Genomic DNA, 25,676 nt, shown 5'->3' with positions numbered 1-25,676 from the left:
CCTCGAGTGTCCTGGGAGTCTGCTGACGATCTGGCTCGTTCAGAAACCACCGGTTACACGGTTCACGTGAGAGTCAGACTCGCTGAGCTTGGGTTTCTGTACTGGTGGGATTATGGGGATGACCTTAAAATACTCCTGATCTCCCTCGTGAAATGTGTTTTGTTTGAGATTTAAAAACAACAACAGCGATCAGAGGAAGTTCTTCTTTATTTCAGGCACAGAACTGATAACTCATTAAGAAAAATGCTTTTAAACAGTCACTGTTCAATGCAAGTCACATGGTTAGACGCAGGGTGCTAGTCCCAGTGACAGGCGTGGAGTCCGGGCGCGCTGGGCGGCGGTGCGACACCCGGAGTCAGAGACGGCGATGAAACCTCACACGGGAGACGAGAAAGTGCTTTACGAGCTGCACATCTCACAAAAGCTGTGACACCCGGCTGGGAATGTACGTGATACCACATCACATCATTTTAAAAGGAGCAAGTAACGAAGATCCAGCTACTCATGAGAGGTCGTCGACTTAAAAATTCGTTGATTTCTGAAGGTGACTTTCTTTTCTTCGTACAAACTCCTGATGCACACAGTATTTGGCTGATGGGTTTTGTGGCGTGTACAACGAATGACAAGGGAGTCCCCTAAAGCTTCTAACACTCAAAAGCAGAGGAGAACTGAGACGGATGTTCCCGAAGAGAAGAAAGACAACATTGTGAAAGCACCCAGGAGGCAAGAGAGACAGAGAGACAGAGACAGAGAGAGAGATTGTCCTTAAACTTGAACATTTTCAAGACTGGATTATTTCATCCTACCTTTTTGACAGTGAGCTATTCGAGAATGATGTTTTTTACTTGTGATGGCTGAAATGAATTACTCTTAAGCATTAGCATTTCTGTACACAATGCTTTATCTGAATGGTTACATCCTTACTTTACAAAGGAAAATTGCAGTATGATGTATGTGCGAAACTAAACATTTACAACAATTTGAGTTATATATTATTTATTATATTCTATACTTTTTAAATTATAAAACCAACCCACACTGGTTTCTGTAAAACTGCGTTAGGTAAATATTTTTAATATATGGAAAGCACACCAAACTCGATGTGTTTGAAGTATACTAATTTATACGTTTTTGGAGTGATTGACCTAAAAATATTATTAAACCTGTCTTTTTTGGTTACGTTATTTATTTCTGCACACGCAATGAATCAGGGAAACCAGGAGTCGCCTTCCAAATTGGTCATCAGCACATGAAGCCACCCAGACAACTCCTGGTTCTGCCCATCATTTCCTCTTGCACAGATCCTGCCAATAATGCCCCAGAGCTGACCCTGTCAATCTAGGTGATGTTGCAGAAATTCCTTTATGACTTTTCGCATGTGCTCCCTGTCCTTGGTCCTGACACAAGGAGTTACACTAGTATTACGAGTTGTGTAACCAAACACCAATATTTTTAATTATGAGGAACAAGCTTCATTTGGTTGTATCAAGTACGGTCAACTCCAATTTGATTTTTGTGACTCGGCTGCAACTTGGCAATCCCCTCCGAGGGTCGCCTTCGGGTGGGTGGACAGAGGAACTCCCCCCCACGCTGAATCTCTTTCTCATCTCGTGTCAGTGGATCAGAAAATGTGGGGCAAAAGAAAGACTCTGGGTAAGGGACCTGGTTTGATTTTTTTTTTAGCTTATAATAGATACTATGTAAAGGGGTAAGCCGAGAAGATACTTCCTTCTTGACCCCACTTGAAAGTTGATCCATTAATAGTTACTGAGATTACACTTCAGTGTCCTTTTATTAAAAATATTACTTTCACAGAAGTGAAGAGCCACAATTGCACAATGGTGGTTGCAATGGTAGAAAGACGTATTGCCAATAACACGTGAGCAAGAGATTTAAAAATGGCTGAAGAGCACCGCATTGGAAGGTTGAGGAACCGCAAAATGATTCATATTATTTTCCCATAGACATAAAACCCTAGCTTTTCAAAGAAATGAATAGAGAGAAAGTATTTTTTCTTTTTTTTTCTGATTTCTACAAGAATGTTTCCTAATGTGGAGCTAGAGACAGTAAAAAAATGACAGAGGTAAAAAAAAAGAGACGTTCATGCATTTAAGCTACCATTAATCTCTGACTCTAATATAAGGCAGACCATTAATCTTTTGCAAAACTACGACTGTAGCCACGTAAGCCTTTCTAGTGCTTTTCATGACAAGGACGAGACAGGCCTTGTAAATGCAGGAATTCAGTTGGGTCTCCAACAGGTCAACTTAGGCAGGCTCAGCTGCTGTTGGAAACACCAACGTGATCATAACAATGCTTTGGAGAGATGGTGGGAAGTTGGAACAAAGGAAAAAACAAGAGGCGTCCTATAGAGTTTATCACGAATGACACCGGTGAGATCGACGACCCCGAGTGACGTGGGCCTATGTGTCGTCCTCGGTCTTGATGATGTGGAAGAGGGTGACGTTGAAGAGGACCTGGTGGCCGTTGTTCCAGGCGTAAAGGGCTCTATCCCTGGCGTTGTAGTCGAGCATGGAGATGTGGAAATACTGGTTGTGGAAGGGGATGTCCGTGTACTCGTACGTGGAGGTTTTGGTGGAGTAGGAGTAGTACACCTTGGCCCCGGTTAAGTGCGAGTTGGTGACGTAGAGCGTCCCGCAGATCATGAAGGACTCCCCCGCACTCCTCTTGGGGTAGCCGGTGTTCCAGCTCTTCGTCACCTCCAGGGTGTCTTGGTTCAGCTGGCTGATGACAATGTTGCCCGCGTTCTGGTTCGTCGCGTACACGGCCCACAGCCCGATTTCGTCGGCCATGAGGTCGATGTCGGAGAAGCCCCCCCACGTGTAGGGGTAGACGTTCTGGAAGCCCGCGTACTCCAGGCTGCGCTGGGCGAGCACCCTGCCCAGGTCAAAGCTGTACTTGATGATGATGTTACTCTGGTACTTGTTGAAGTAGAGGGAGCCGTTGTAGACCACGTGGTTGGTCCCCGCCCACTTGAAGGGCAGGTTGTAGGTCCTGGACTCTGCCCCGCTGACGAAGTCCGCCATGGATTTGTACTCGCGGACGATCTTGTTGTTGGTGTAGCTGTCCATGTACCAGACCTGGGGAGGAGGGGCAACAAGTGAATAAATGGAGTCCGTACATTCTGTGCTTCCCTGAGAATCCCACAGTGAAGACCGTAAGAGTCAGCACTTATTCGTGTCGCTGTGCTCAGGCTCCCAAAACCACATCCTCTTAGCACTGACGGTACTGCAGGCTTTTGCAAAAATCGTGGGGGCATGGCCCACGTGGGAAGGAAACAATGGGATATACTTCCCTGAAGCTGATTTGGTTTTTGCCCCATTTTTTTGACCATTCAATACATATGACAGAATGAGCCAACTGTGTATCAGCACGAACCACACCACTTTGCGTAGCTACCTGATAGACCAGAGCGCTCAGTGACTGCAAAAATACCGCCTTCAGCAAACTTGTCTCTTCTGTAACTTGCTCTGGAAAATGTATGGTCTAACTTTGTACTGTTTATTTCTCCTTTATGGACACCACAGAACCTTCCAGAAACCAACACTTGTTCACAGGACCAGCTTTATAAGTACAACCACCTTTTCATACAGCCATTTTACTAACCTAGCCACACTAATCTCATTTGGGTGTAACCCTTTGGAGAATCGTAATGATACTGAGCTCAGCAACAGAACACAAACAGAGCTATGGTAAGGTTCCACTATACGGATTGATGTAATGCAGGTATTGCCAGTTTATGAAAACACCCCACCGCCAAAGTTTCAGCACTGTTTCCTTTAAAATTACCTCTGGACTGCAGGATATTTAACCTTGTTTGGTCAATTGGTTAGCTCAAGTTTTTCACTTATTTGGTTTTTTTTGACATTAAGGAGCAGGTTTTAATAGAAATATATAGAGAATTTTGTGTTCTTGTAATTAGTTTTTTAAAGTGTAAAGAGTAAAACAGGTAAAAAGTAGACTCACTGTATCGGTGAATTATAGGATGGAACATTTTAGTAAAGTAAGTTTTTGCCATCTATCTGTAACTGTGTTAATATTATCACACTGAACATATTTGCAGCAATGTAACAGTTTTCAGCCTGAAACCATATCCCTAAGGAAAGTGAGTAGCTCCGTAGACAAAAGGTACAAATAAAACATTGTTCTAAGCAAAGGCAACATACTCTGTTGTTTTTCTCGGACGCCAGGGGGTCGGTCATCCAGGCGCCGAAGCGGGTTCCGGAGGTCTTGATGGTGATCGGGCCCGTGATTTTCATCAGTTTGCCGCATGCTGGGAGTAGAGAAACGTAAACATGTTGGGTGGCCATGGGCAACGATTCCAGTGTACAAGAGGAAAAAAAAACAGCTCCTAAATCATGGGGTTAACATCGAGTATCCTGAATGGATGATCATTCGTGCCGGGAGTCACACAGTTCAATATAATGTGAACCATAAAGAGTCGCTTTTGCAATGCTCTGCATCTAATATATGGAGTTTATTTTTATCTATATGTATGGTTGACACTATTACAGATGCTCCCTATCTCCCCTGCTTGCCGCCATCCCCCACCCCTCCCCCGCCAGAGATTAAAGATAGATAGTGATCTGGACAACCTGGGAAGAAACAAGTGAGGAGAGCCACTATCAGCACGCCAGTTCAGCGACTGTATCTTCCAGGAATCAGAAAAGGTAAACAAATCGCTGATGGACCCGTCCACCTCCCCAGAAGCTCCTTCCCTCTCTGCCCCCTGGGCTGCAAGACTTTGCACAACTTGTACGAGTCAGAAACAGCTCTGTGGGCAGGTTTCCAGTTGTACTGCAGAATCCGTCTGCAGCCCCCATGAAGATGTCATTATAGAATATAACAACAGAAGCTCCACCACGGTGGGCCTGCATCGGCTCCCAAGTGTAAATGCCTTGTGCAGATGCTAGGGCCTGACGGAGCGTGAGGGTCAAGGACAAACAGCTCTTGCAGCTCAGCCCCAAGCCCTGGGGTCACGTGCTCTGAAAGATACAGAGAATCCTTCCATGCAACAGATGCCATGAAAACTAATGGCTTTATCCAAAATGGTAATATTTTTACCAAATAAGATGTTAGGAAAACCCTGGACTGCAAAAATGTCAGAACCTAAACCGAAGAGAAACCCAGGCATTTTGTGAGATTCTTAAATGGCGAAATTTGACAGTGATGGGTCGCACCATGTGAAAGGCAGTGGTGTGAGTGCCTGTGGGGACTGACATGCGGTCTGAACCGAGGAACACTCCTTCCTATCATTGACACCCGTTTTTCCTTTCTACTTTTATTTTTACTTAAAATTGTTCGTTCTTTTGGTTCCATGTCTCTTCCATTCTCCTCTGCCTATCCTTAGACTTGATACATTTTTAGTTTGTTTCTGTTGGTTCCTGTGTGTCTGGAAGAGAAAGAACAGATCTCCAAAGCGAATCAGGGACACAACTAACCCCAGCCTGGAGCTTCCTTGTGTGAGTAATTTGTAACTGGCTGAATACTAAATTGTGCAGTTAGAAAGACGATGAAGAATAACAGTACATTTTGTACTAGTTACTTCACTGATATCTGCAAAGTGGAGTGTATTCTCTGACCATTACGAGTGAACATAGTATAACCAACCTAATATTTCTGATATCACAGATGGAATGTATATGAAATTTCAAGTATACTGAAATAAATAGGAATACACCCACCCCCTGAAAATCACCACAAAGCAGAATGCATGTTTTCATTCCCCTTAGGCATGAATACTAAATTCCACAAAATAAAAGTAGCAGAAGTAGCAGGTAAGAGATGCAAAGTAACTCTGGTTTAAGAGGCTAAAGAATTGTCCCGCCTTCAAAACCTAAATATTCCGGTGCCTGGCTGGCATAGCTCAGTGGATTGAGTGCGGGCTGCGAACCAAAGTGTCGCAGGTTCAATTCCCAGTCAGGGCACATGCCTGGGTTGCAGGCCACGGCCCCCAGCAACTGCACATTGATGTTTCTCTCTCTCTCTCTTTCTCCCTCCCTTCTCTCTCTAAAAATAAATGAATAAAGTCTTTAAAAAAAGATACTATTAAAAAAAACCTAAATATTCCGATTATTAAAAAGTCACCGTGAGACTTAGAAGATTCGTAGTCAAGAGAAGACATCGGAACTTTTCAGGGGGAGCGTGTGTGTGGGCGCACGCAGATGGATCGGAATCAGCTGGTGTCGGGCTCCCCCACCGCTCCCACCATCGATGCGCGAGCTGGAAGGCAGTCATCGGTGTCTTTACAGAGAGAGATGGAATAAGTCATTCTCTGACAAACTTTCCAAAGTCTCACCCTTTCTGAAGAAGTTACTTGGGAATATATTGTAGCAAAATACACGAGTGAACTAAGAAAGGGCGAGACACGAGTCCAGGGAGCAGTGACTTGTGTCTGAATGACGGCTGAGCAGGTCTTGAGAGCGACCAGTCCAGAAGGAAAAGGGCCACCTCCAGGAGGGAGGTCTCGGCCGTGAGAGGAATGACCTTGGAAATCCTGTATGAGCCGCTCCAGGGAAGACTGGGTATGGTGAAGGCACGGAGGGAAGTACCTGCAAGGAGGATTCATTGGAACTTGACCCTAGTCATGCTCTCCTTGGAAGGTCACAGACACTGAGACCTTGGAAAACATCCGAGTCTGCCACTCAGCCCCTAAACGACAAGGTGAGCATTGTCACAACAACGTAAATGCTTCACTTGTAGAGTCAGCCCGCAACTCATGACGGAAAACAGAGGTTTCATCTGCTGTGTGGTTGTAGAAAATGCAAGGTGTCTCCAGCCATGATGACAGGGAGGTAAAGGTCGCACGCACTGTGAGAGAATGAAAAACTGGGAGAAGAGATGAGGGAAAGAGGGGGTGTAACTAGCTCGCATTTAAAAGCATGGTGTTAAATAGTCTTTCCCTGCAGCTGATGAAAAACAACAAGGATCTCCCTACGAGGCGTGACGCTGCACAGCTAAGGGTCGAACGGTGACTCGGCACAAGTATTAGGAGGAGACAAGAGAGAAACCGGCCTTGTGGTTCGGTGACCTACATCTTCATTCTGTGGAGCAGAGAGTCAGTAAGCAATCTTTAAATCGGATAAAGCTGATTTAAAAAGGGGGGCAGATAAGCATCTTTTAGAGATAAGATTTAACTACGTGGAGCCTTAAAAGTAAACGTACACGCAGCTGCCCCTGGGGAGCAGAGCTCGACCCGGAGAGGGTCGCTCTGTACTCTGAGCCCTCTTAGTCTGAGCGCATCGTTTCTAGTCCTGTGCATACAGTGCGTGCAGTTTTAAAGGTTAAAATAGCTGCTACTACACGTAATACTCACCATCAAATCATTCTCAGGTTTTTACGTGCCAGGTGGGCAGTGAAGATGTAAACAGTGTCGGGAATGGACGCTGTGATTAATTTTCTGTATTTTAATTTGGTTTCAGTCCTGCAAGGACTAGATTGAAACAGTGTTCTTTAAACTTCCGGCTCTATCTTATATTTACATGGCCATCTCTCTCTCTCTAATTCTTTCAACCTTTAAAAAATTAGATTCCTTACAATGAATTATAACATTCTTCTGTTACTTTATGTGTGTGTTAAGAAAAGCCAATATTGCATTGGTGAGCCCACGTGTAGGAACGGTACTAACATGTTATGCATGTCCAGGCAAAAATGTTGTGCATTTTATTTCAACAGAGTAAGTGATTATGACCTTGGAAAATAGGCTCCTGTTGAAGATCCACTTTCCATAGGAGAAAAAATTAGTCTAAAATTTCCTGGAAACTCTCCTTTAGAGATGAATGATCTTTCACTATCATTTGAACAACAACAACAACAAAAAACCCAGATACATGGAATCACATTAGTCCATTTGAATTTGCTTTGGAAATAGATCAGTATAATACCCCAGATATGAAACATAAACATGACGAAATGTTTGCCCCCATGAAACTATACCCAGAGTTAAAGGCCGAGAGGACACATAATTAGGAGGAAATTATGGTGACCGCAAGTCATTTTTGATACTGAGAGTGAACACTTTGTTGTTCTGGAGTTGGACTTGACATTTTGGACAGTGAAAGTATACCACTGACCCTCAGAGGGAGTGTTCGAACCTGCCTTTCAGCAAAACCAGCCCCTCTGCCATCGGGGGCCCTGCCCTGATGCACGAAGCTCCGTTTGGACAAAGCAAGAAGACACGACGCTCACATTTCCCTCCGATGTGTGCACGTTTCTGATGTTAATTCGTTCTCTGGGTTTAAATCGCCCTCTGGATTCAGTTTATGCAGACATAACGTTAACAGGAATCGAGTTGGATGGAGTAGTTAAAATCTGTCCCGGAATTATCCTTGCCATGGATCTCATGCAATCAACATTTCCAAACAGTGACAGATTGTGGGGGGTGTGGGCGCCTCCACTTCTGTGCTGTTTGGCGCTAACCCAACCTTGTGTCCACAGGACAGGCGGGCAGTGCTGGCTGAGCCTTAGGCTGTTCCGACCAGGAATGGAGACAGAAATTATAGCAGGGGTTAAAGGCTTCTGATACCTAAACTGAAAATGACGTTGCTTTCTTCTTGTAGCAATGGGCATTTCCTCTGAAAAATGGTAGAGGGGAAAACCAATAGTTACTACTGAAATATAAAATACTCAATTTAGTCATGGACCAATCCTTGACCGAGAAGTTGCTATGTGCTGGCACTATGCTAGGTGTTGGCGGGGGTAGACACAGGGAGACCACATAGGTTTACGTACTGTAGCTTCTCAAAATGCCATTGCCTGTGGCCATCATACCATTTCTTTCTTTCCTCTTGCCCTTTTTGACTCAGCGGGCAAGGAAAGTGAAGTGAGGCGGGTTCTTTCAGACCAAATCTACGGTGGGAAGAAAGGGTGTAGCATTGAAGGCACTGAGCATCTGTCGGTATTACAATAAACGAGTGTTACGGAAACGCAGCCCTGAGTACTCTGATGTATCATAGCATCTCTCCCATTAAGATAGCCTTCTTAAGGAACTTGAAGTTTATCTTATTTCAAGCCACATTTACCCCTACTCAGCTACAAAACAGACCCATAAACTGTCAAATACAGAAGGAGACTAGCAAATGCAGCTCATCTTTCATGTTCAGCTTTTTGTGAGAAATAAACGAGAAGGCCCGCCAAGGACCAGTTCAGTGCACTTACATATTTTTATCAGGTCCTGGCTGTGGATCTTAGCGGCCCTTCTCCATGCGAAGGAAACTTAGCTCTGTGACCTGGTAAATCAATACAATTCTGCAAAATTTAACTCTGCGAGATTTCAGGGAAGGGGCTTTTACGTTAGAGGCAGCCATTTCAAAACATGCCTGTGAAACTACGAGAACCCTCATTCCAAATGAAGATGTTGCATGTCTAGTCTCTGGCCAGGGAGGTCCTGCGGTCCTTTATGAACTTGTGCTTCCCGTTCTTCAATCCTCCCGTGTGTGTTCCTCTTTCCCTCACCCCCCCTCCCCCCAGGTCCGGCACCCACCAGCGCTCTCCCGGCTGCCCGGGAATTCGCAGCGCGCAATGGTGGCCTTCGTCTTCCTGTGCCCAGCCTGGGCTGAACCTCAGCCCACAATGAAAGTGGGCTTTTTCACCCCCAAAGTCCCATCCTCCGAGTGACCAGTTTTTGTAGTATTGATCTAAGAGGCTCACTTGAGGTGAGGAGTTAATAATCCAAAACATCAACAATTTAAAAATAAGATCCATATCTTAAATGAGTCCCTCAGTCTCTTAGTCTGAAACAGTATATAGAGAATTTTGAACTACGTGGCAATAAACTTGCTTAAACCCCCCCAGAAAGTCTGCGGTAATTATGTAAAGAAATGTCCTCTTCTCTTCCCTGAGTCAGGGGTAGGGTGCCGCACATCAAGTCCCTCCACACTGGGTGATCGTGGCGGGGCGGCCTATTAGCTAATCAACCCTTTTACCAGCTATCTTGTTTGGCAGGGATATTTCATTCTAATTCCAATCAATTCTGTCTCAGAAAGCTTTGGGAGCTAAAGAAAAGGCTTTTGTAAGTTGTCTTCCGATGGGGTGATTCATTCATTCGTTCATGCATGCCTGCATTCATTCATCCACTCACCTAGCTAAGATTTCATGAGCACCACGCACTGCTCTAGGTATTAGAATTACACTGGTGAGCAAGACATGAGACCTCTTTTCCAGTGAAGCTTACAGTTCGATGACAGAGCAAGGAGTAAATAAGTAAGCAAACAAGCTGGTATGTCAGGCAGGAATACGTTTAACGCAGGCATTTAAACAGGGCGGTCTGACAAAGAGCGGCTGGGGAGCTGCTTCTGGCCAGGCCGGCAGGGACGGCCTCTCAGAGAGAGAGAGCGGGGTGTTTAGTCCGAGGTCAGCTGTGGGCCCAGCAGCGGAGAGGAAGGACGTCCGGGCAGTGGGTCGGTTAGGGGTGGAGAAGCCTCAGAGCCCAGCTGTGGACCCCGATCCCATCGCTCATTCTCTGGGGGCTTGCAGAGTATCTACCTCTCGGTGTCTCGTGGGTACCAGGAGTCGTGATGGGTGTCTCACAGGGTCGGACAAGGGTGTGGGGATGACCGGAGGAGGGAAAGGGGGTGAGGGTGGATGAACGAGGGTTCTGGGAGGGTGAATTGTGACAGGAAGAGACTTGACTTGCGGTGGTGAACACACAATACAGCATACAGGTGACACAGCAGGGGTGTCGACCTTTTGGCGTCTCCGGGCCACACTGGAGGGAGGAGAGTTGTGTTGGGCCACACAGTAAATACACATGCGCTAATGAAAACTGATGAGCAAAAAGAGGTCTTAAGGGAATTTATGATTTTGTGTTGGGCTGCATTCATAGCCACCCTGGGCCACATGAGGCCCACGGGCCACGGGCTGGATACCCCTGTGTGTAAACGGAAGCAGGAGCTGCAGGGGAGACTCTTTCGGGGGACAAGCAGGGAGAGGGGGTAGAGAAATATGGGGTCATGGGAAATCTCTATTGTGCTGATCTCATTGTTTAAGGAAAGACTGTTCAGGAATAATCTGATAGAGAAGGAGAAACCGATGATGTAAAAGAAAGAATAATGAAATAAATGAACCCTTAGGTAGATGCTGATTTAATCTATGTAGTAACCATGAGGAACCATGCCTCTGTCTATTCTTTTAGACGGTCCCATTTGTCTGTCTCTTCCTCCACAACTTTCCCAGAAATTTCTCATGAAATATTCTTTGTGTAGTACGTTCCGTCCAGATGAGAATGCTCAGGTGGGTGTTAGGAGAGCTGATTTGGGATCTAAGCCACCACCTTACAGCATCATATAATATCGGATAGTGCAGTTATTTTCCGGGGTGGTTTCTTCCTCTGTAAGATGGACGGTCTGAGCTTGACACTTTGTTAATCTAACTAAGAGAATGCCCAATGAATACGTGATCAACAAACTGTTAGGTGCTGGGGAGAAGGCAGTATTTGTGGTGGTAGTAAAACACACACACACACACACACACACATACTAGGTCTTAAGTAAATTTATGATTTTGATGGGTGATGATAAGGTCACTTTTATCATCATCATCATCATCATCTACTCTGAGTCCCAGGAAGCAAAACACACAAAGGGCTCTCATTGATTTCATCCTGGTAGATATTTCTCTTACAAACACTTACTGGGTTTCTAAGCTAAAATGCATCTTGTCACAGGAAATTGATAAAAATGAAAGTTGCAGGAATTGATAAACACTGGCTGCTCTTGTAGCTAAAATTTTGTGGATCTTTATGCTCAGGGAATGCTAGGTATTCTTGGACCCGATGGGGGGCAGAAATTGCAAACGTAAAGTAAAATAAACAGGAAACATCATTTCTATTTCTTGGCTCCCCCAAGTGAGCTTTTGTTCAAATGAATAACTATCTTTCTCACTTCACTCTCGCTTTCCGTGAGGACACAGGACACCAGGCAGGAAGGACAATTTTCGCAAATGCCTGGGAGACGAATGTTCTTGCAGAAGCGGAAGGCACCGAGAGAAGTTCGGAGTTTTGCTTCATTGATTTTCTCCTGCTATGCTCTTGTCTGCAGTGAGACCTATGAGGGAACATTAGCATTTCATAATATATTTTGTGTGTATGGTTCTGTATATTCAGAAACTATACTGAATAGGTAGTGGAAGAATGTGACCATCTCACTTTCTGATGCCTTTTAGACTTTGCAATATCCATTACAATCCATATGTATCCATCTGTAGCTCAGGACGAGATGTTTCTTGGAATTGAGCAGGAAGATCAGTTTGGAGCAGTGAAGTATGAACAACATCTGTCTTCTCTTCTGTTTATTTGTTTAATATATATATTTGTCCTTTGTAATGTCCTGGACTAACAGCTTCAGGATTTGAACCCTAAGGCCATGATCATATAAATAAGTTAAATAGAATAGCGAGTATGTTTTTATGACAGCATGTTACTTCTTTTTACTTAGGGCCATGGAAGAACTCAGATAGGAATAAGTAGATGTGGTCTGGTTTTTAAAGTCTTATCTATTGAGGTTCCTTACAATAAGGTTACCTCTTCCATCCATTTGATGATAAAATCTCTATTATTTATTAATTTTTTTTAACTTGCCCTGGCTGGTGTAGCTCAGTGGATTGAGCACGGGCTGCGAACCAAAGCATCGCAGGTTCGATTCCCAGTCAGGGCACATGCCTGGGTTGCAGGCCATGACTCCCAGCAACCACACATTGATGTTTCTCTCTCTCTTTCTCCCTCCCTTCCCTCTCTAAAAATAAATAAATAAAATCTTAAATTTTTTTTTAACGTATTGATTTGAGGGAAAGAGTGAGGGAGGAAGAGAGAGAGGAAGGGAGACACATCAATGTGTTCCACTTATGTATGCATTCATTGGTTGACTCCTGTCTGTGCCCTGACGGGGGATCGAACCTGCTACCTTGGGATATCGGGATGATGCTCTAACCAGCTGAGCTCTCTGGCCAGGGCAACTCTTCCTATCATTTAACCTTTTCTTTTCGTGTCTAATCTGACCCACAGTAGTGCTGAGGGAAAGGTTGTCATCAGACTGAATGTAGTAGTTGCTGTACTAGATCGGGCCTAGAACGAGTTTGCACTGGGGTGTTTGGTCACCGGGACCAAGAATAATGGGCGTCAAGACACCTCTGTGTTCCACAGTTAACACAACTTTACCCCCGTTTTACTTCAAAAAACTGCCTCAAACCTTGTTGGGATCAAGCTTAATCATGACTATATCCTTAAGGCAAAGCCTGTTGAATGCCCAAACTGCACAGAGCAAAACTGTAGTATGAAATCCCAAATAGTCTGGCAATGTACGCCTGCCTCTGAAAACGCAGGTTTTATATCTTTCAAAGGCTTGCAATTTAGTGGTAATCTAGGAAAACATAGGATATAAAGAAAGATAAATTATAAGTCAATGTATAGTAAAATACACCATTCTCTCCCCATGTGGTAAACTAAGCAGGGCTCCAGGGCTGCAGAGGCGAGCGTCATCACCCAGCCGGTGGGCGCGGGGGACACTGCGCCCTATGTCACGGTGCGGAACTTCAGGGACAGCAGGCGTGTCTGTGGCTAGTGACTCGTTCGCAGGTCTTCTGAACATAACTGGCAGGGATGTTTTTTTCCGGTCATTTTCCCCTATTATCTTTGCAAGCTGTGTCTCACCTCTCTCCACTCCAGGCGCACTGTTTGCGTTTTAATGCCCGTTTCCACGGAGATCTTCAGTGTTTCTTGCTCTCAGTGCTGCGCTGGGCCACGCAGCGGGTGTTCGGGAACCGCGCCCTGTCCTGGCCTTGCAGGAAGAACAGATGGCCACCAAATGAGAGGGGAGAAGGGCTTCACTTTGTTGTCTTCATCCCCACCCCCACCCATGTTTGGTTTTGTAAAACATAAAGATGTTTTATGTTTGACGTGCACCGATCTATTTCTTGAAGGCAACATAAAGCTTTTCAATTTAAAAGTAATGTTGGCTTTCAAAGACTGCATAGACATTTATTTCTGGCCTGTTGCATTTTAGATGTTTTATGACCGTCCACAAAGATTTTGCCAGAACAACACACAGGGGGCCCTGACCTCTCAGAGCAAGGACAACTAGGCCACAAGGGGGTAAAGGTTAAAAAAAAAAGAAGCACGTTATCATTTTCGGTTTTCAGGAGACCACTCGAGTGATACTGAGCACGCTCAGGAGCCATCCGGAAAGGCCTGTGGGAAAGCGGGCATCTGGGGTGCAGCAAGAGAACCTGTTAGAATCTGGGTGGGCGGGTGGGCGGAAGTGGGGAGAGCAGGCTCAGGCTGCAGGGGAAGAGGGAGTCGCGTGTCCGGGAGGCGGTGAAAGCACAGACACACCATTGAGGAACTGAAAGAACGGAATCGCTCCAGTTCAGAGCGGGTGCATGATGGGAACTTGAGAGAAAAGCAGTGCAGAATTAGGCAGAATCCATGTGATCAACCCTGAAACACTAATCCCAAAGAACCTATGCACCCCAATGTTCATAGCCGTGCTATTTACAATAGCCAAGTGCTGGAAGCAACCTAAGTGCCCATCAGTAAATGAGTGGATCAAAAAACTGTGGTACATTTACACAATGGAATACTACCCAGCAGAGAGAAAGGAGCTCCTACCCTTTGTGACAGCGTGGATGGAATTGGAGAGCATTATGCTAAGCGAAATAAGCCAGGCAGTGAGGGACAAATACCATAGGATCTCACCTTTAACTGGAGCATAATCAGCAAAAGAAAAAAGCAAACAAAGTATAACCAGAGTCATTGAAATGAAGAACAATCTAACAATAGCCAGAGGGGAAGGGGGGAAGGGTTTTTAGGAACCACTACAAAAGACACATGGACAAAACCAAGGGGGAGGGGGGAAGCAAGGGAGGGAGGTGGGTTTGGCAGGGGGGCGGGGGGAATTCAGACAACTGTAATTGAACAACAATAAGATTATAAAAGAAAAGAATCGATGTCATCAGGACAAACTGTGCAAACCTATTTGGATTTCATTTCAAAGGAAAACTGCTTAAACGCAGGTGTGGTCTGAGTAGATTTGCATTTGCAAAGACCGACTGTAGTGCCCAGTGTGGTGGGGAGGAAAGGACCTCAGGTGAGGGCAGTGGGGGCGGGGCCGCTGTAGCTGAGGGGCTGCGGACCAGGCTGGGATTCAGGTGGTGCAGGTGAGGGCGCCCAGAAAGGAGGTTGGGGAGGTTGCTGCGGGGCGGGGCGGGGGACGAGGCGGTGTCTGCGCGTGAGTGCGGTTCAGAGAAGAGTCGAACAGACTCCCCGGCTTCCTGCTACAGCCCCTGGGTTCTGTGCGCCGAGTCAAACTCATTGAGGCGTCCGGGGAGCTGCTCTGCTGTTGTACGCACCCAACAAGACACCTGTGTGGGGAACCACCTCGGTCTTCGAAGGGAGGAGGACTTGGGTGTGAAGTTGCTGCCTCCGACGCGTGCCTCTGGCGAGGGAGTTCCAACTGAGCTGTCTGTTTTCAAAAAACGGCCAACGCTGGGACCTAACCCAGAGCTCTCGCGGTGACTCAAACGACCGCATGTGGACACGCTATGAACTCAGCTTCTCTTCCCCGCGCTTGCTGTCCCCACTAAAGACAAACCCCATGGCCGTGGAGAGACCCAGGCTGCCGCCGCTCACCTGTGCAGCCCCGACACCTGGCAGAGAGCCTGCCCACACCGGGGACTCGTTGCGTGTGTGCTGAATGTGCAGATATGACGACCACCACATTGACACCGTGTTCCCCTTTAAAACCCATTCGGCACCAGCATGGTCCAGACAAGAACCCCAGTCTTATTACTTGGGACCTCGAGTTTTGAACGTCATGGCCACTCCCGTTGGACGTGAAACCTCAAAGCTGCAGTGTTCACGCAAAGGTGTGTCCTGCGCCTCACTGGGTGGCGCCAGACCTTGGTCTCAGACAGAGCTGAGGCAGGGGGTGCAGCCGGGAACTGGCCAGCTGACTGTAGTCCACACTCAATGCCTATTGGGGGCCCCAGGGGGCCGCGGGCGCTTACACTGTGTTTCCAGTTAAATTCTCCCATGCATATCGTTACATTTTGCTTGTCAGGGAATATGGGAGGATTTAATTAAGCACAGCGGACTTTATTCTAGTCAGCCTCTCGTAGTAGAAGACTAAGCACTTAGGGGAGGGCCTTACCGCCCCTCCCTCAGGCCACCGGGGCGCATCGCTGTGGAAGCCTGTTTTTTTCCTAACTTCTATTTTCGCCCAAACTAGAATTCTCCAGGAGAAATAAGCCGAGTGGCACTCTGATTGTCTCAGTCGCTTGAGATTCGTCCGGCGCGGGAGGATCTGCGACCTGGCGGGGGATGAGCCTCGTTTGTTTTTTACTGACCTTCAAATTCACGGGACGCGCACTGTGACATTTTCCCCAAAGGCCAGCCCACCGGCGAGGTGAGGAGAAACGCCTTCCTCACGGCTGCAACTTGACTCTCGCTCCCCGTCTGCTCCCCGGGTGCTGGGCGGCCTTTGCGGAGACGGAAGGGGCCGGCGCCTCTGATGAGTGAGCCTGGCCTCTGTGCCTGCAGCGCCGACACCGGGACTGCCCGCAGTCCCACTCAGGAGCTGAGCAGCACGGCGCCTGGGTGGAGACCCTGTGGAACCCCGGCCCTCCGATATGCTTTTTATTTTCCCACATTCCCTGCACATGGTCCTGATGTTGATTGGCATGGATGTTCGGAGTTCGCGTGCTCTGATATTTTGATATCGGGGCACTTACCTATGAGATAATGCTAGGCATGCAGTTCAAAGGGCTCACTGAGATGATTTGGTTTAATCTGTACCAGTTTCCAGGGAGTGCAAATACTAAGACAGTGTTAATAAAACTATAACTTAGTGTTACGCTCAAAATTATAGGCTCATGTTTTCTTCCGCAAATATATATGTAATAAACATTATATCTTATTAGATATCTCCTCTCATGTTGGAGTCAATCTTTTTTTTAAGGGAATATAGGAAGATTCACTTAGTTATTTTTTCAGGGATCATGTGGCTTTATGTTTCCTGTTATTGGGGCTGTTTGTCTTTATCTGGTCACGTTGTCTACACTGTATCACCGGCGCAGACTCGGTGTGACCGTGGGAGACACTCAGTCCTGGGGACGGAAGGCACCAGTGCGTCGGAACCACTGTGGCGCTGGCCTCTCCACTGAGTGACCGGGGATCTGTGGGCTGCTAATGACCCTGAGAGAGTTTATGGCGTGTGACTGCTGTTTTCAGTAGTTGGCAAGGTCAGGTCAATGAACTCGAATAGCGGCCGTCTCATTAAATACCAAAGTTAAACACTAGTTTGACTGCGGTTTGGTATCTATATTGGTTGCTGGATATTTTTGATTAGTTAAAATAAAAACAAATACTAATTAATGCAGTTCATTTGACAGTCACATTCTTTCAAACTTACTGGCCTATGGGGGAAAATTAATAAAAAGATGTAAGTCACAGGTCACGGCCCTAAGGCCAAAGGACACCGCGGAAACATGCTTCCTAGTCCAGGAGGAAGGACGAGGCTGGATTCGTGTTTGCTTAGATTAGCCCTCTCCGTCCCAAACATCACTCTCACTGTCGGAGGGGACGGGGTGCGGGGAGTTGCCTGCAGCGGATTGGAGGACGCCCCGTGGGGGAGCCAGGACCCCATCCGCAGCAGACCGTCTAATCCAGCTCCGTGAACGCAGAGCGAGTACAGGGCGGGGTGAACGCAGGTTTCCAGCTGTGGCCGCGCAAAACGCAGAGTTCCTTCTTGGATCACCATTTACTATTTTTCGTACGAACCCCTGTAAACCTACTTTTGCCGATGCTAGGAGTGAAGTTCATTTCTAAACTTGAGCACATTCCGAGAGTTTCCCTTGTTAATCCCCCAACAACATCACCGACACGTTAGGTCGGGCTCACGGTGTTGACGAGGTACGACCTTTCTGTCGCCTGTCCCCGCTCTGTGGAGTCCGGCTGTACCCAACAGCCCTTGAGAGAAGAACAGGAGACCAGCACAAGCCTGGTCTCGGCAAACACGCCTGTTTCACGGGTTTACGGAGAGGTGCTAGGGCGGGCAGAGGGAACGGATGGGTCTTTCAGATGTTCTTGGAACTCATTCAAAGTTTATTTTAAAACACCTACAGTTACCCTTTCAAATTTTTGTTACTGGTGATTGTTTTCCTTAAATTCTTTCCTCCTCTTCCATGTTGATTTCCTATTCCAGAACGTTGTCTTTACCTCGAGAAGGTAAAGAGAGCTGCCCCCTACCCCCACCGTCATGTCACATGTCGACCACTAAAGTACTGTTCCTCAGTGAGCTTACGACCCCCATTGATTCATGCCCTTACCACTTACGACTCCGCAATAAGTTACAGATTAGTCCTGTGCCGGCTTCAGTTGAAAAACCAGCCCACGGATGCAATGAGGACTTTGTAAACTCCGTCCAGGTCGGGCCAGGAATGGCAGTCCGAGCCCCAGGCCCCCTGACGCTTGGCCCCTTACGGAACAGTGCCGTCTGCCTCTCCTTGTGATTCTTACCTCAGTCAGAGCGGCCGTGGGCAGCCCTGCAGGGTGTGGGGCTGTCCAGGTTGGCTGTAACCACCGCTGTGTTCCATTTCCTCAGCTTCCCTCGCTGCATTCTCCCTCCAACCTTCCCCACAGCCAGAGGTGCCTCCCCTCCCCCCCTCCCCTGGCCAAGCAGTGACTAATCATCACACCGTCTGTCTGTATTAAAACAGATTTCCAACCCTGGCTGGTGTAGCTCAGTGGATTGAGTGCGGGCTGCAAACCAGGCATCGCAGGTTCAATTCCCAGTCAGGGAACATGCCTGGGTTGCAGGCCATGGTCCCCAGCAACCGCACATTGATGTCTCTCTTTCTCTCTCTCCCTTCCATCTCTAAAAATAAATAAATAAAATCTTTTAAAAAAACAACAACAACTAAAAAACGGATTTCCATTAGTGCAGCTGATAGAACGGGCTGCATTTACCAGACTACTTGTTTCAGATGATCTGCAAATCCAGCAAGCTGTTCATCCAACACCGCTCCCTTCCCAGGTGCACTGAAGCCATTCAGAGACACTCGCCTTCCCCGTGGAAAGCAGGCCCTGGCTGCCCTCTAGTCGGGCGTTTCTATTTGCTGGACGTACGCAAGCCGTGTTCGCGGAAACCACCGAAGACCCAACCGAGACGCACGCGCGGGATCTTTGGTACTCACTGAGCTTCTTCATGCAGTCGCGGAGCCGGGTCTCCAGGCTGAGCACGCGCTGGTGCAGCTCCTCGTAGTCGTAGGCTCCGATCTCCTCCTGGATGCCCGTGAGCACGGCGGACAGGTTCCGGATCTCCTCCTTGAACTGCGTGATGAGCCGGGCGTCCGTCTTGTACTGCTCCAGCACGGGGATCAAGGGCAGCAGCTCGTCCATCTTCTCTTTCAGCTCCTGCGGGAGGCAGCGCAGGGTTCGCGCGGGCCGCGTCCGCCAGCGCGGGCCGCGTCCGCCAGCGCGCGTCCGCCAGCGCGCGCCCGGTCCGACCCTCACAGGGGAGGGTTACAGTGGATTCTAAACGCCTCATTGATTTTTTTTTTTTTGGTTGAAATGAGGTGTTTTGTGAAAATGTGAAATGACCACGTGGTCATTAGGAGTAAGTCCACTTATCTTTTCAATAGAAGAACCTCTCCTTAAATGGTTACAGGATTTTCTGGGACACAAATCCATCTTTTACCATAATTACAGGAGCTTCCTATGGTAGCGATTACACGTGTATATGTATCATCTCAGTTTCTGGTAGCATTTCAGGAAGTCCGCAGTGCATCGTTTAGTTAGGACATAGAAGGAGGGTCCACCTTCTACGTATGAATGATTAGAAATAGATCCGCCCTGGCTGGCGTAGCTCAGTGGATTGAGTGCAGGCTGCAAACCAGGTATCACAGGTTCGATTCCCAGTCAGGGCACATGCCTGGGTTGCAGGCCATGGCCCCCAGCAACCGCACATTGATCTCTCTCTCTCTCTCTTTCTCCCTCCCTTCCCTCTCTAAAGGTAAATAAAGACAATCTTAAAAAAAAAGAAATAGATCCAATGTCCTGTGCCTGTTCAGTTACGTCTGATCATTCATTGACCGATTATTCATTTTAGAGGGGGACTCCCAGGAAATCTGGGAACACAGCTTTTCCCTAGTGGAACCTCCCATCGGTGGCCTCCCCCCACCCTGCCCTCCCGTTCCGCCCAGGCGGGCCTCCCTCACTCTCTTTAGCATCTGTCTGAGCAGAGCGTCCTCGGGGAGGTTGAGTGCAGCAAGTGCGATCAGCCCTGCACCACTCCTCTAAGCACGAAGAAACACGTGCTGCCGTGGGCCACTTTGAATGATCTCCCCCACTCTGACTTCCTCTGCCTGAGCAGGGATCGTATTTCAGAGCTCTTTATGCAGGTTGGGCAGCTGGCTTACCCATGTGGTGAACTGACCCTTTCGGGGACCAGGTGCTCCTAGGTTGCAGAACAGAGACAGTCGCCCCGCTGCATGGTTATTAGAAACCGGTATGTTGGTTGTTGTCTAGACAGCAAGACGTGCGTGTTGCTGAGACGCCGTCCCTCCCTCCCAGCATCACAGGACAGAGCCACACACCTGGGGCGGAGCCACACACCTGGGGCGGAGCCACACCTGCGGCTCCGTGTTCATCTTGTAGACCTATCACCTCCTCCTCTTTTCCTTGCACTTACTTGCTGGCAGGGGCGGGGGCGGGGGCGGGGAAGCATTTCCTGCACTCGATTCACTGGTGAGTTTACTGTAGATGATCTCATCGGTGGGAAGAGCGGTCACAGTTGTGACCATTCGAGAAGAACCGTAGGCGCTGTGAGAAACCAGGCTGCACACCAGCCAGTGTAAGGGGCTGGAAACAGCCTTCTGCAGTGGCACGGAGAAGATGCTATTGCTGTGAGCTCATCAAAGTAGCAGCAGCTCCCAGCACCGCCCTGACGAGTGGGCTTTTGTTTCGGGGGGGGGGCTTTTCTACTCGCTCTAAACTCTGCAAGCCGGGAATTCTTCGGGGTTGCCTGTGTGGCCATGTGGAGTGGGAGGAGACAGAGTCTGAGTTCATGAGCAAGTTCATACATGTTGCAGTCAAAAGGCGGAACTGCAGGGCTTTGCTCGCGCTGGCGGCTGCCCTGAGATAAACTTATGGCTGTGAGCACCTGGGGCGGTGCGTGCAAGGCAGGGTGGGCCCTCTGCTGCACATGTGATGCCGCTAACGGGCAGGTAAAGCTGAGAGCAAACAGGTGGAAGGCACCCGCGCTTCGTTAGGGTCACACGGAGGAGAGTTAGCTCTGTGGGTGCCATCGGCCGCACGTTACCTATAGCAACTGTTCCCACGAAGAGTGTTGGGGTGTACTATGGGAATATTGAAAAGAGAACAATACAGTGTCACAATTTTGGTGGCAGTTTTTTTTTTTCCTCCTGAACTAAAAAAAAAAGGTTATGGATATTTTTGGACCTTTTCAAAAATTCATAATCTGATTATTGGCAGTCAATTTTGAAACTGAGGTTACTTGTCAGAGAGCAATGGGAAATGCAGCCAATGTGCATACCAAGTGTTTAAAAAGGTTAAAATCGACTATCACAGGTCCGTGTTTCCTAATCCCGTCTAGGATCGTGCGTCCTGCTGTGCTGCTGTGGGAGCAGAGGTTGCACTTGGCTGCCGTGTCCCACCATGAGCTCTTCGTGTGAGACTGATGGTCTCCCGTATGACAACTAGAACAAACTTACCGTCTTAAAGGGTACAAAGGAATAACCCTACTTAGTGTTTTCTACATCGAACTTATTGGGATGACATTGGTTAATAGAGTTACACAGGCCAGGTGTGCAAATCTGTAACACATCACCTGTGTACTGTCTTGCGTGTCCACCACCCTGAGTCAGGTCTCCTTCCATCACATTTATCCCCTTCACCCTCCTCCACCTCGGGCTCCCCCACCCCCCGGTGATCTTGGGACTATCGTCTGTATCTGTAAGTTTTCTATGCTTTTTTTTTTTTGCTTAATGCATTCACCTTTTTTCCTAAGTTGAAAATGGTATACCAGAGGAGGAGTTCCTTCCAATGAAAAGTATTTTTCCATGTTAAGCTTACTTTTAGGATGGTCCATTTCTTCTCAGAGACAGCACCTCAGCCCTTAGGGCAGGGGTGTCAAACTCACTCTCACCGGGGGCCACATCAGCCTCGCGGTTGCCTTCAAAGGGCCGGATGCAATTTTGGGACTGGGTACATGTAGCTACTCCGTGACTAGGGGCCAGGAGCTCTTCTTTCGGCCCTGGTGAAAATGAGTTTGACACCCCTGCCTTAGAGCAAAATCTGACTCGTGGTCGGAGGACTCAGTGAGGAAATACATTCAGAAAACATGTATCGATCATCCGATTATTCTTAAATAGTGTCCAGAGAGCTGTGGTCTACTTGGAGAGGCCGTGACACTGACTGTAGAAGGTGTGACCCGGGAGCTGGGCTTGGGGGTTCCGGGCACACCTGAGATGTGCAACCCCGGACAGATGGCTCAGCTTCCCTGGGCCTCATTCTCTTCATCTGCGTGATGGACACAAAGACAGCGCCTAACTGATGGGACGGTGGTGCGGGTACATCAGTTAACGTATAATGTACTTAAAGTGTTCAGGGCTCTGTGCTGAGTAATTGTACTTCTTCAGAGACACAGTGTTATCCAAACTATTGCTATTGGGACTTTGACATACAACTTCACTCTCTGCTTGGATTACACAAACTAGGAAAACTAAAAATCGTTACATCACATGGCACTGCCTGAAAATTAAATTTTCTTATTGGTTGCCCAGCGGTTGCCAGGCAAACTTATGGAACAGGCCGATGATTTCCTTGTGTGCCTCTCAGCTTTGTATCTTTTTGTTTCTGCTTTCCTGTCTTCTCCCAGGAGTTCCCCTGGATGCACCTATGCCACCCATCCTGTGTCCCTGGTCGCCCCAAGCTGTCCCTTGGTGTCATATAACTCAGCATTGCCCACCTGAGCTCGGATGATGGCTCTGTACCCGACACCCCGAGCACCTCTCCTTCTGTCTCCCTTCCTGGGGGTGCTCTGTGACGGGCTGTCCCCTGCCCGCCCTGCTGGGGGCCCCAGTCAGGCTCACGTTGCTGCCCACAGTCCACACTCCCACCCTGAGCAAGATGAATTGACATGGGAAACCTCTCAGTTTTCTTGATCTCGTCTAGGCTTAATACACTTCTTTTGCAGGGAGGGGCACCAGTCCAAAATGGTGTTCTTGAATACTGCCAAACCTAACTCTTCTGAGCTCTAAACAAAATTAAACAAAATCCCTCTTCCCTTTGTGCTGTTAAGTAATGTTTACACCCCTGTTTACTCTCAGTTTTACCTGCCTGTTAGCGGCATTGTATGTGCGGCAGAGGGCCCGCCCTGCCTTGCACGAAGTACATGCTCAGTAAATGCCAGTGAAAATGAATTCATTTGCTCCTCAGCCTCACACCCTCCCTGTTTGCCACCCTCCCATGCATTCTCTACTCTTCTCTGATTTCCAGTGGTCTTTGAATTTACTGTACCTTCCACACTTCGCTTTAATTTTTCTAATTTCTTAACCTCCTGGCCTAGCGTCCATCTTTCTTCCGATTAAACCTCGTTGCCCATCACTTGAGCCCTCTTGTCCTTTTGGGTAAAACTGAAAAGCGGTTCAGTGTGCGCCGTTTTCTGTGCGTCTCTAGTCGGGCTCCTGAGCACCATGGAAGAACCTGACAGAGCCAGAGATCTCTGCCGCCGTCCCACGGGCTCTGCAGGGATCCTGTTGCATGTCCCTGGCCAGCATGCTGCCACCAAGAGTGTGTGTGGGAAGCGCTTCTGATGCGTGGCTGAGAACCTGAGTCCGGACCCGCTCCCTGACCTCCAGCAGTGGGTCTCGCTTCCTCACGGGCAGGGGAAGCCGAGGCCATTATGTTTACGAAACCAGAGGGCGCTTTGTAAACCACGTGCTCTCTTTTTGCAAGGGGGACTCCTCCTTTTTAATAGAGGTTGAGATGGTATTCTCATAGTCGGATTTCGTCTTAACCTATGGCACTAACGTTAGTTAATAAAATTCCACATAGCGTGATTAAAAGCACCATTTCTCCATTTTCAGTGTTTCTTAATAATTGCCAACAAACCACTTAAAGTCTAAAAAAGGACTTTTTGGGTATCAAATCATGAAGCAACCCTCTTCCTATGGCTATTAATAATGGTATTATTGCCTCTTTTAATTATTTATATTCTCAATATTTCTCATATTAGCAGAGCGTAAAGTCATTGAGGGAAAAAAACCCCTGTTACATTTAATTATTAATTTTCCATTAGATTTCCCCTTGCCGTCAATACTGAAGTGCAAATCTATCCAGAAACCCCACCGAGCTCTTGGAGGATGAGAGTCCTTTTCGCAGCGAGTCCTCTGTGCCTGCCCACCAGCTCAGGGTCAGTTTCAGTGGACGGGTGATTGGAGTCCCCAGGGCATCCTCCCCTGCTCACATGGGCCGGCGCACAGTTATTTCTAGCTGAGCGCGGTGCTGGCTGTTCATCACGCTCCGCGTCTCATTTGGATTGACAAGATGGCAGAAGTCAAACCTACCTGAAAATGCTTGGTCATTAGTGTCTTGCGATCATCCTCAATCTGCCGGAACTTGGCCTTCAGCCCTTTCATTTGGGTTTCCATTTTTAGAACGTATTGGAAATCCCTCTGAGTTCTCAAGTTTAAGACTTCGATAGACTGGGACATATTCTGAACCTGTTAAACAAGAACGTGGGCTGTCAGCTATTGTCTGTGTACAGGTGGTACGATTACTACTGACAGAGCAAAAGCAGCATTAACATAGAGAACTCGAAATACCAAGTCTGCAACTGTATTTCCACATGACATATTTTTAGAAGGACAATTCGTTATGATTAAACATTCAAAGAATTCAGCCAGAGAAAATTATACCCGGGCAGGAAGTGATAAAATGGACATCCTTGCATTAGAAATGACAGCATATAAATAAGAATTTCATATGTCGGAAAAATGCGTTTTAAGAAACCAGAATTTTTATTCCAGGGCTTTGTAAGCTTATCAATGCCCCGTTCTGTTAGAACTTAAAAAATAAGTTGTTTCTGCAGGAACTGACTCTGACTTCTTCAAAATCTGTGATGTGTGGCGATGGTGAATGGTGGAAATTCATGTCTCCCAGACCATGCACGCATTCGCTCCCAGACAGTTACTTCATGGCGCCCCGGAGGCGCCCCGGGAGGAGAGGCTGAGTCGACCAGGACAGGTGGTGCTGGTCCTCAGGTCCCCAGACACCTGCTGAAACACCCCCTACCCCGCAGGGCCCGCCGTCTTAGAGGCCCGAGAAACGGCGTCTGTGCGGGGTGTCTGGTGGGCGGGCAGTGGACGCCGGACAAGCTCACGGCACCGCCCCAGGCCCACAGCACCCCAGGCTACTTAGAAGTAGGGAATGGACGACCCGCAAAGCACCTGGAAACGGGGACAGGCCGCTCTCACTGCGTGGCAGTGAGATTCCGACAGTACAATGAATGAAAGCCTCTAACAGGAGACGCACTAAAGGAACTGAGGAATGGAGGCCGGTACACCGTTCTAATGGACCAGACAGGTCTCCGGGCCTGTGCCACTCCCAGCACTGTCTGCAGAGTGGCCACCCGGGCCGCCTCCCG

At 47.8% G+C, this 25,676-nt stretch overlaps 1 protein-coding gene across 2 annotated transcripts in view; it reads right to left on the bottom strand.

The window, feature by feature from the left end:
- Positions 1 to 225: 225 nt before the first annotated feature.
- The window catches only part of OLFM3 (olfactomedin 3), a 152,838-nt gene continuing 127,387 nt past the window's right edge, over positions 226 to 25,676 (bottom strand). For both annotated transcript variants that reach the window (XM_045817360.1, XM_045817359.1), the window contains exons 3-6: positions 24,598 to 24,753; positions 19,204 to 19,423; positions 4,188 to 4,294; positions 226 to 3,101 (exon numbers count right to left, since the gene is read on the bottom strand). In XM_045817360.1, coding sequence (XP_045673316.1) covers positions 2,424 to 3,101; positions 4,188 to 4,294; positions 19,204 to 19,423; positions 24,598 to 24,753 — 1,161 coding nt within the window. In that variant the 3' untranslated portion in view covers positions 226 to 2,423. The remainder of the gene's footprint in view (positions 3,102 to 4,187; positions 4,295 to 19,203; positions 19,424 to 24,597; positions 24,754 to 25,676) is intronic.

Source organism: Phyllostomus hastatus, unplaced genomic scaffold (assembly GCF_019186645.2).
Source record: "Phyllostomus hastatus isolate PE091 unplaced genomic scaffold, TTU_PhHast_1.1 phas_scaffold_216, whole genome shotgun sequence".
NCBI classification, from domain to species: domain Eukaryota; kingdom Metazoa; phylum Chordata; class Mammalia; order Chiroptera; family Phyllostomidae; genus Phyllostomus; species Phyllostomus hastatus.
Note: the sequence above shows the minus strand (reverse complement) of the source record. Positions and strands in the feature narration are given on the sequence as shown.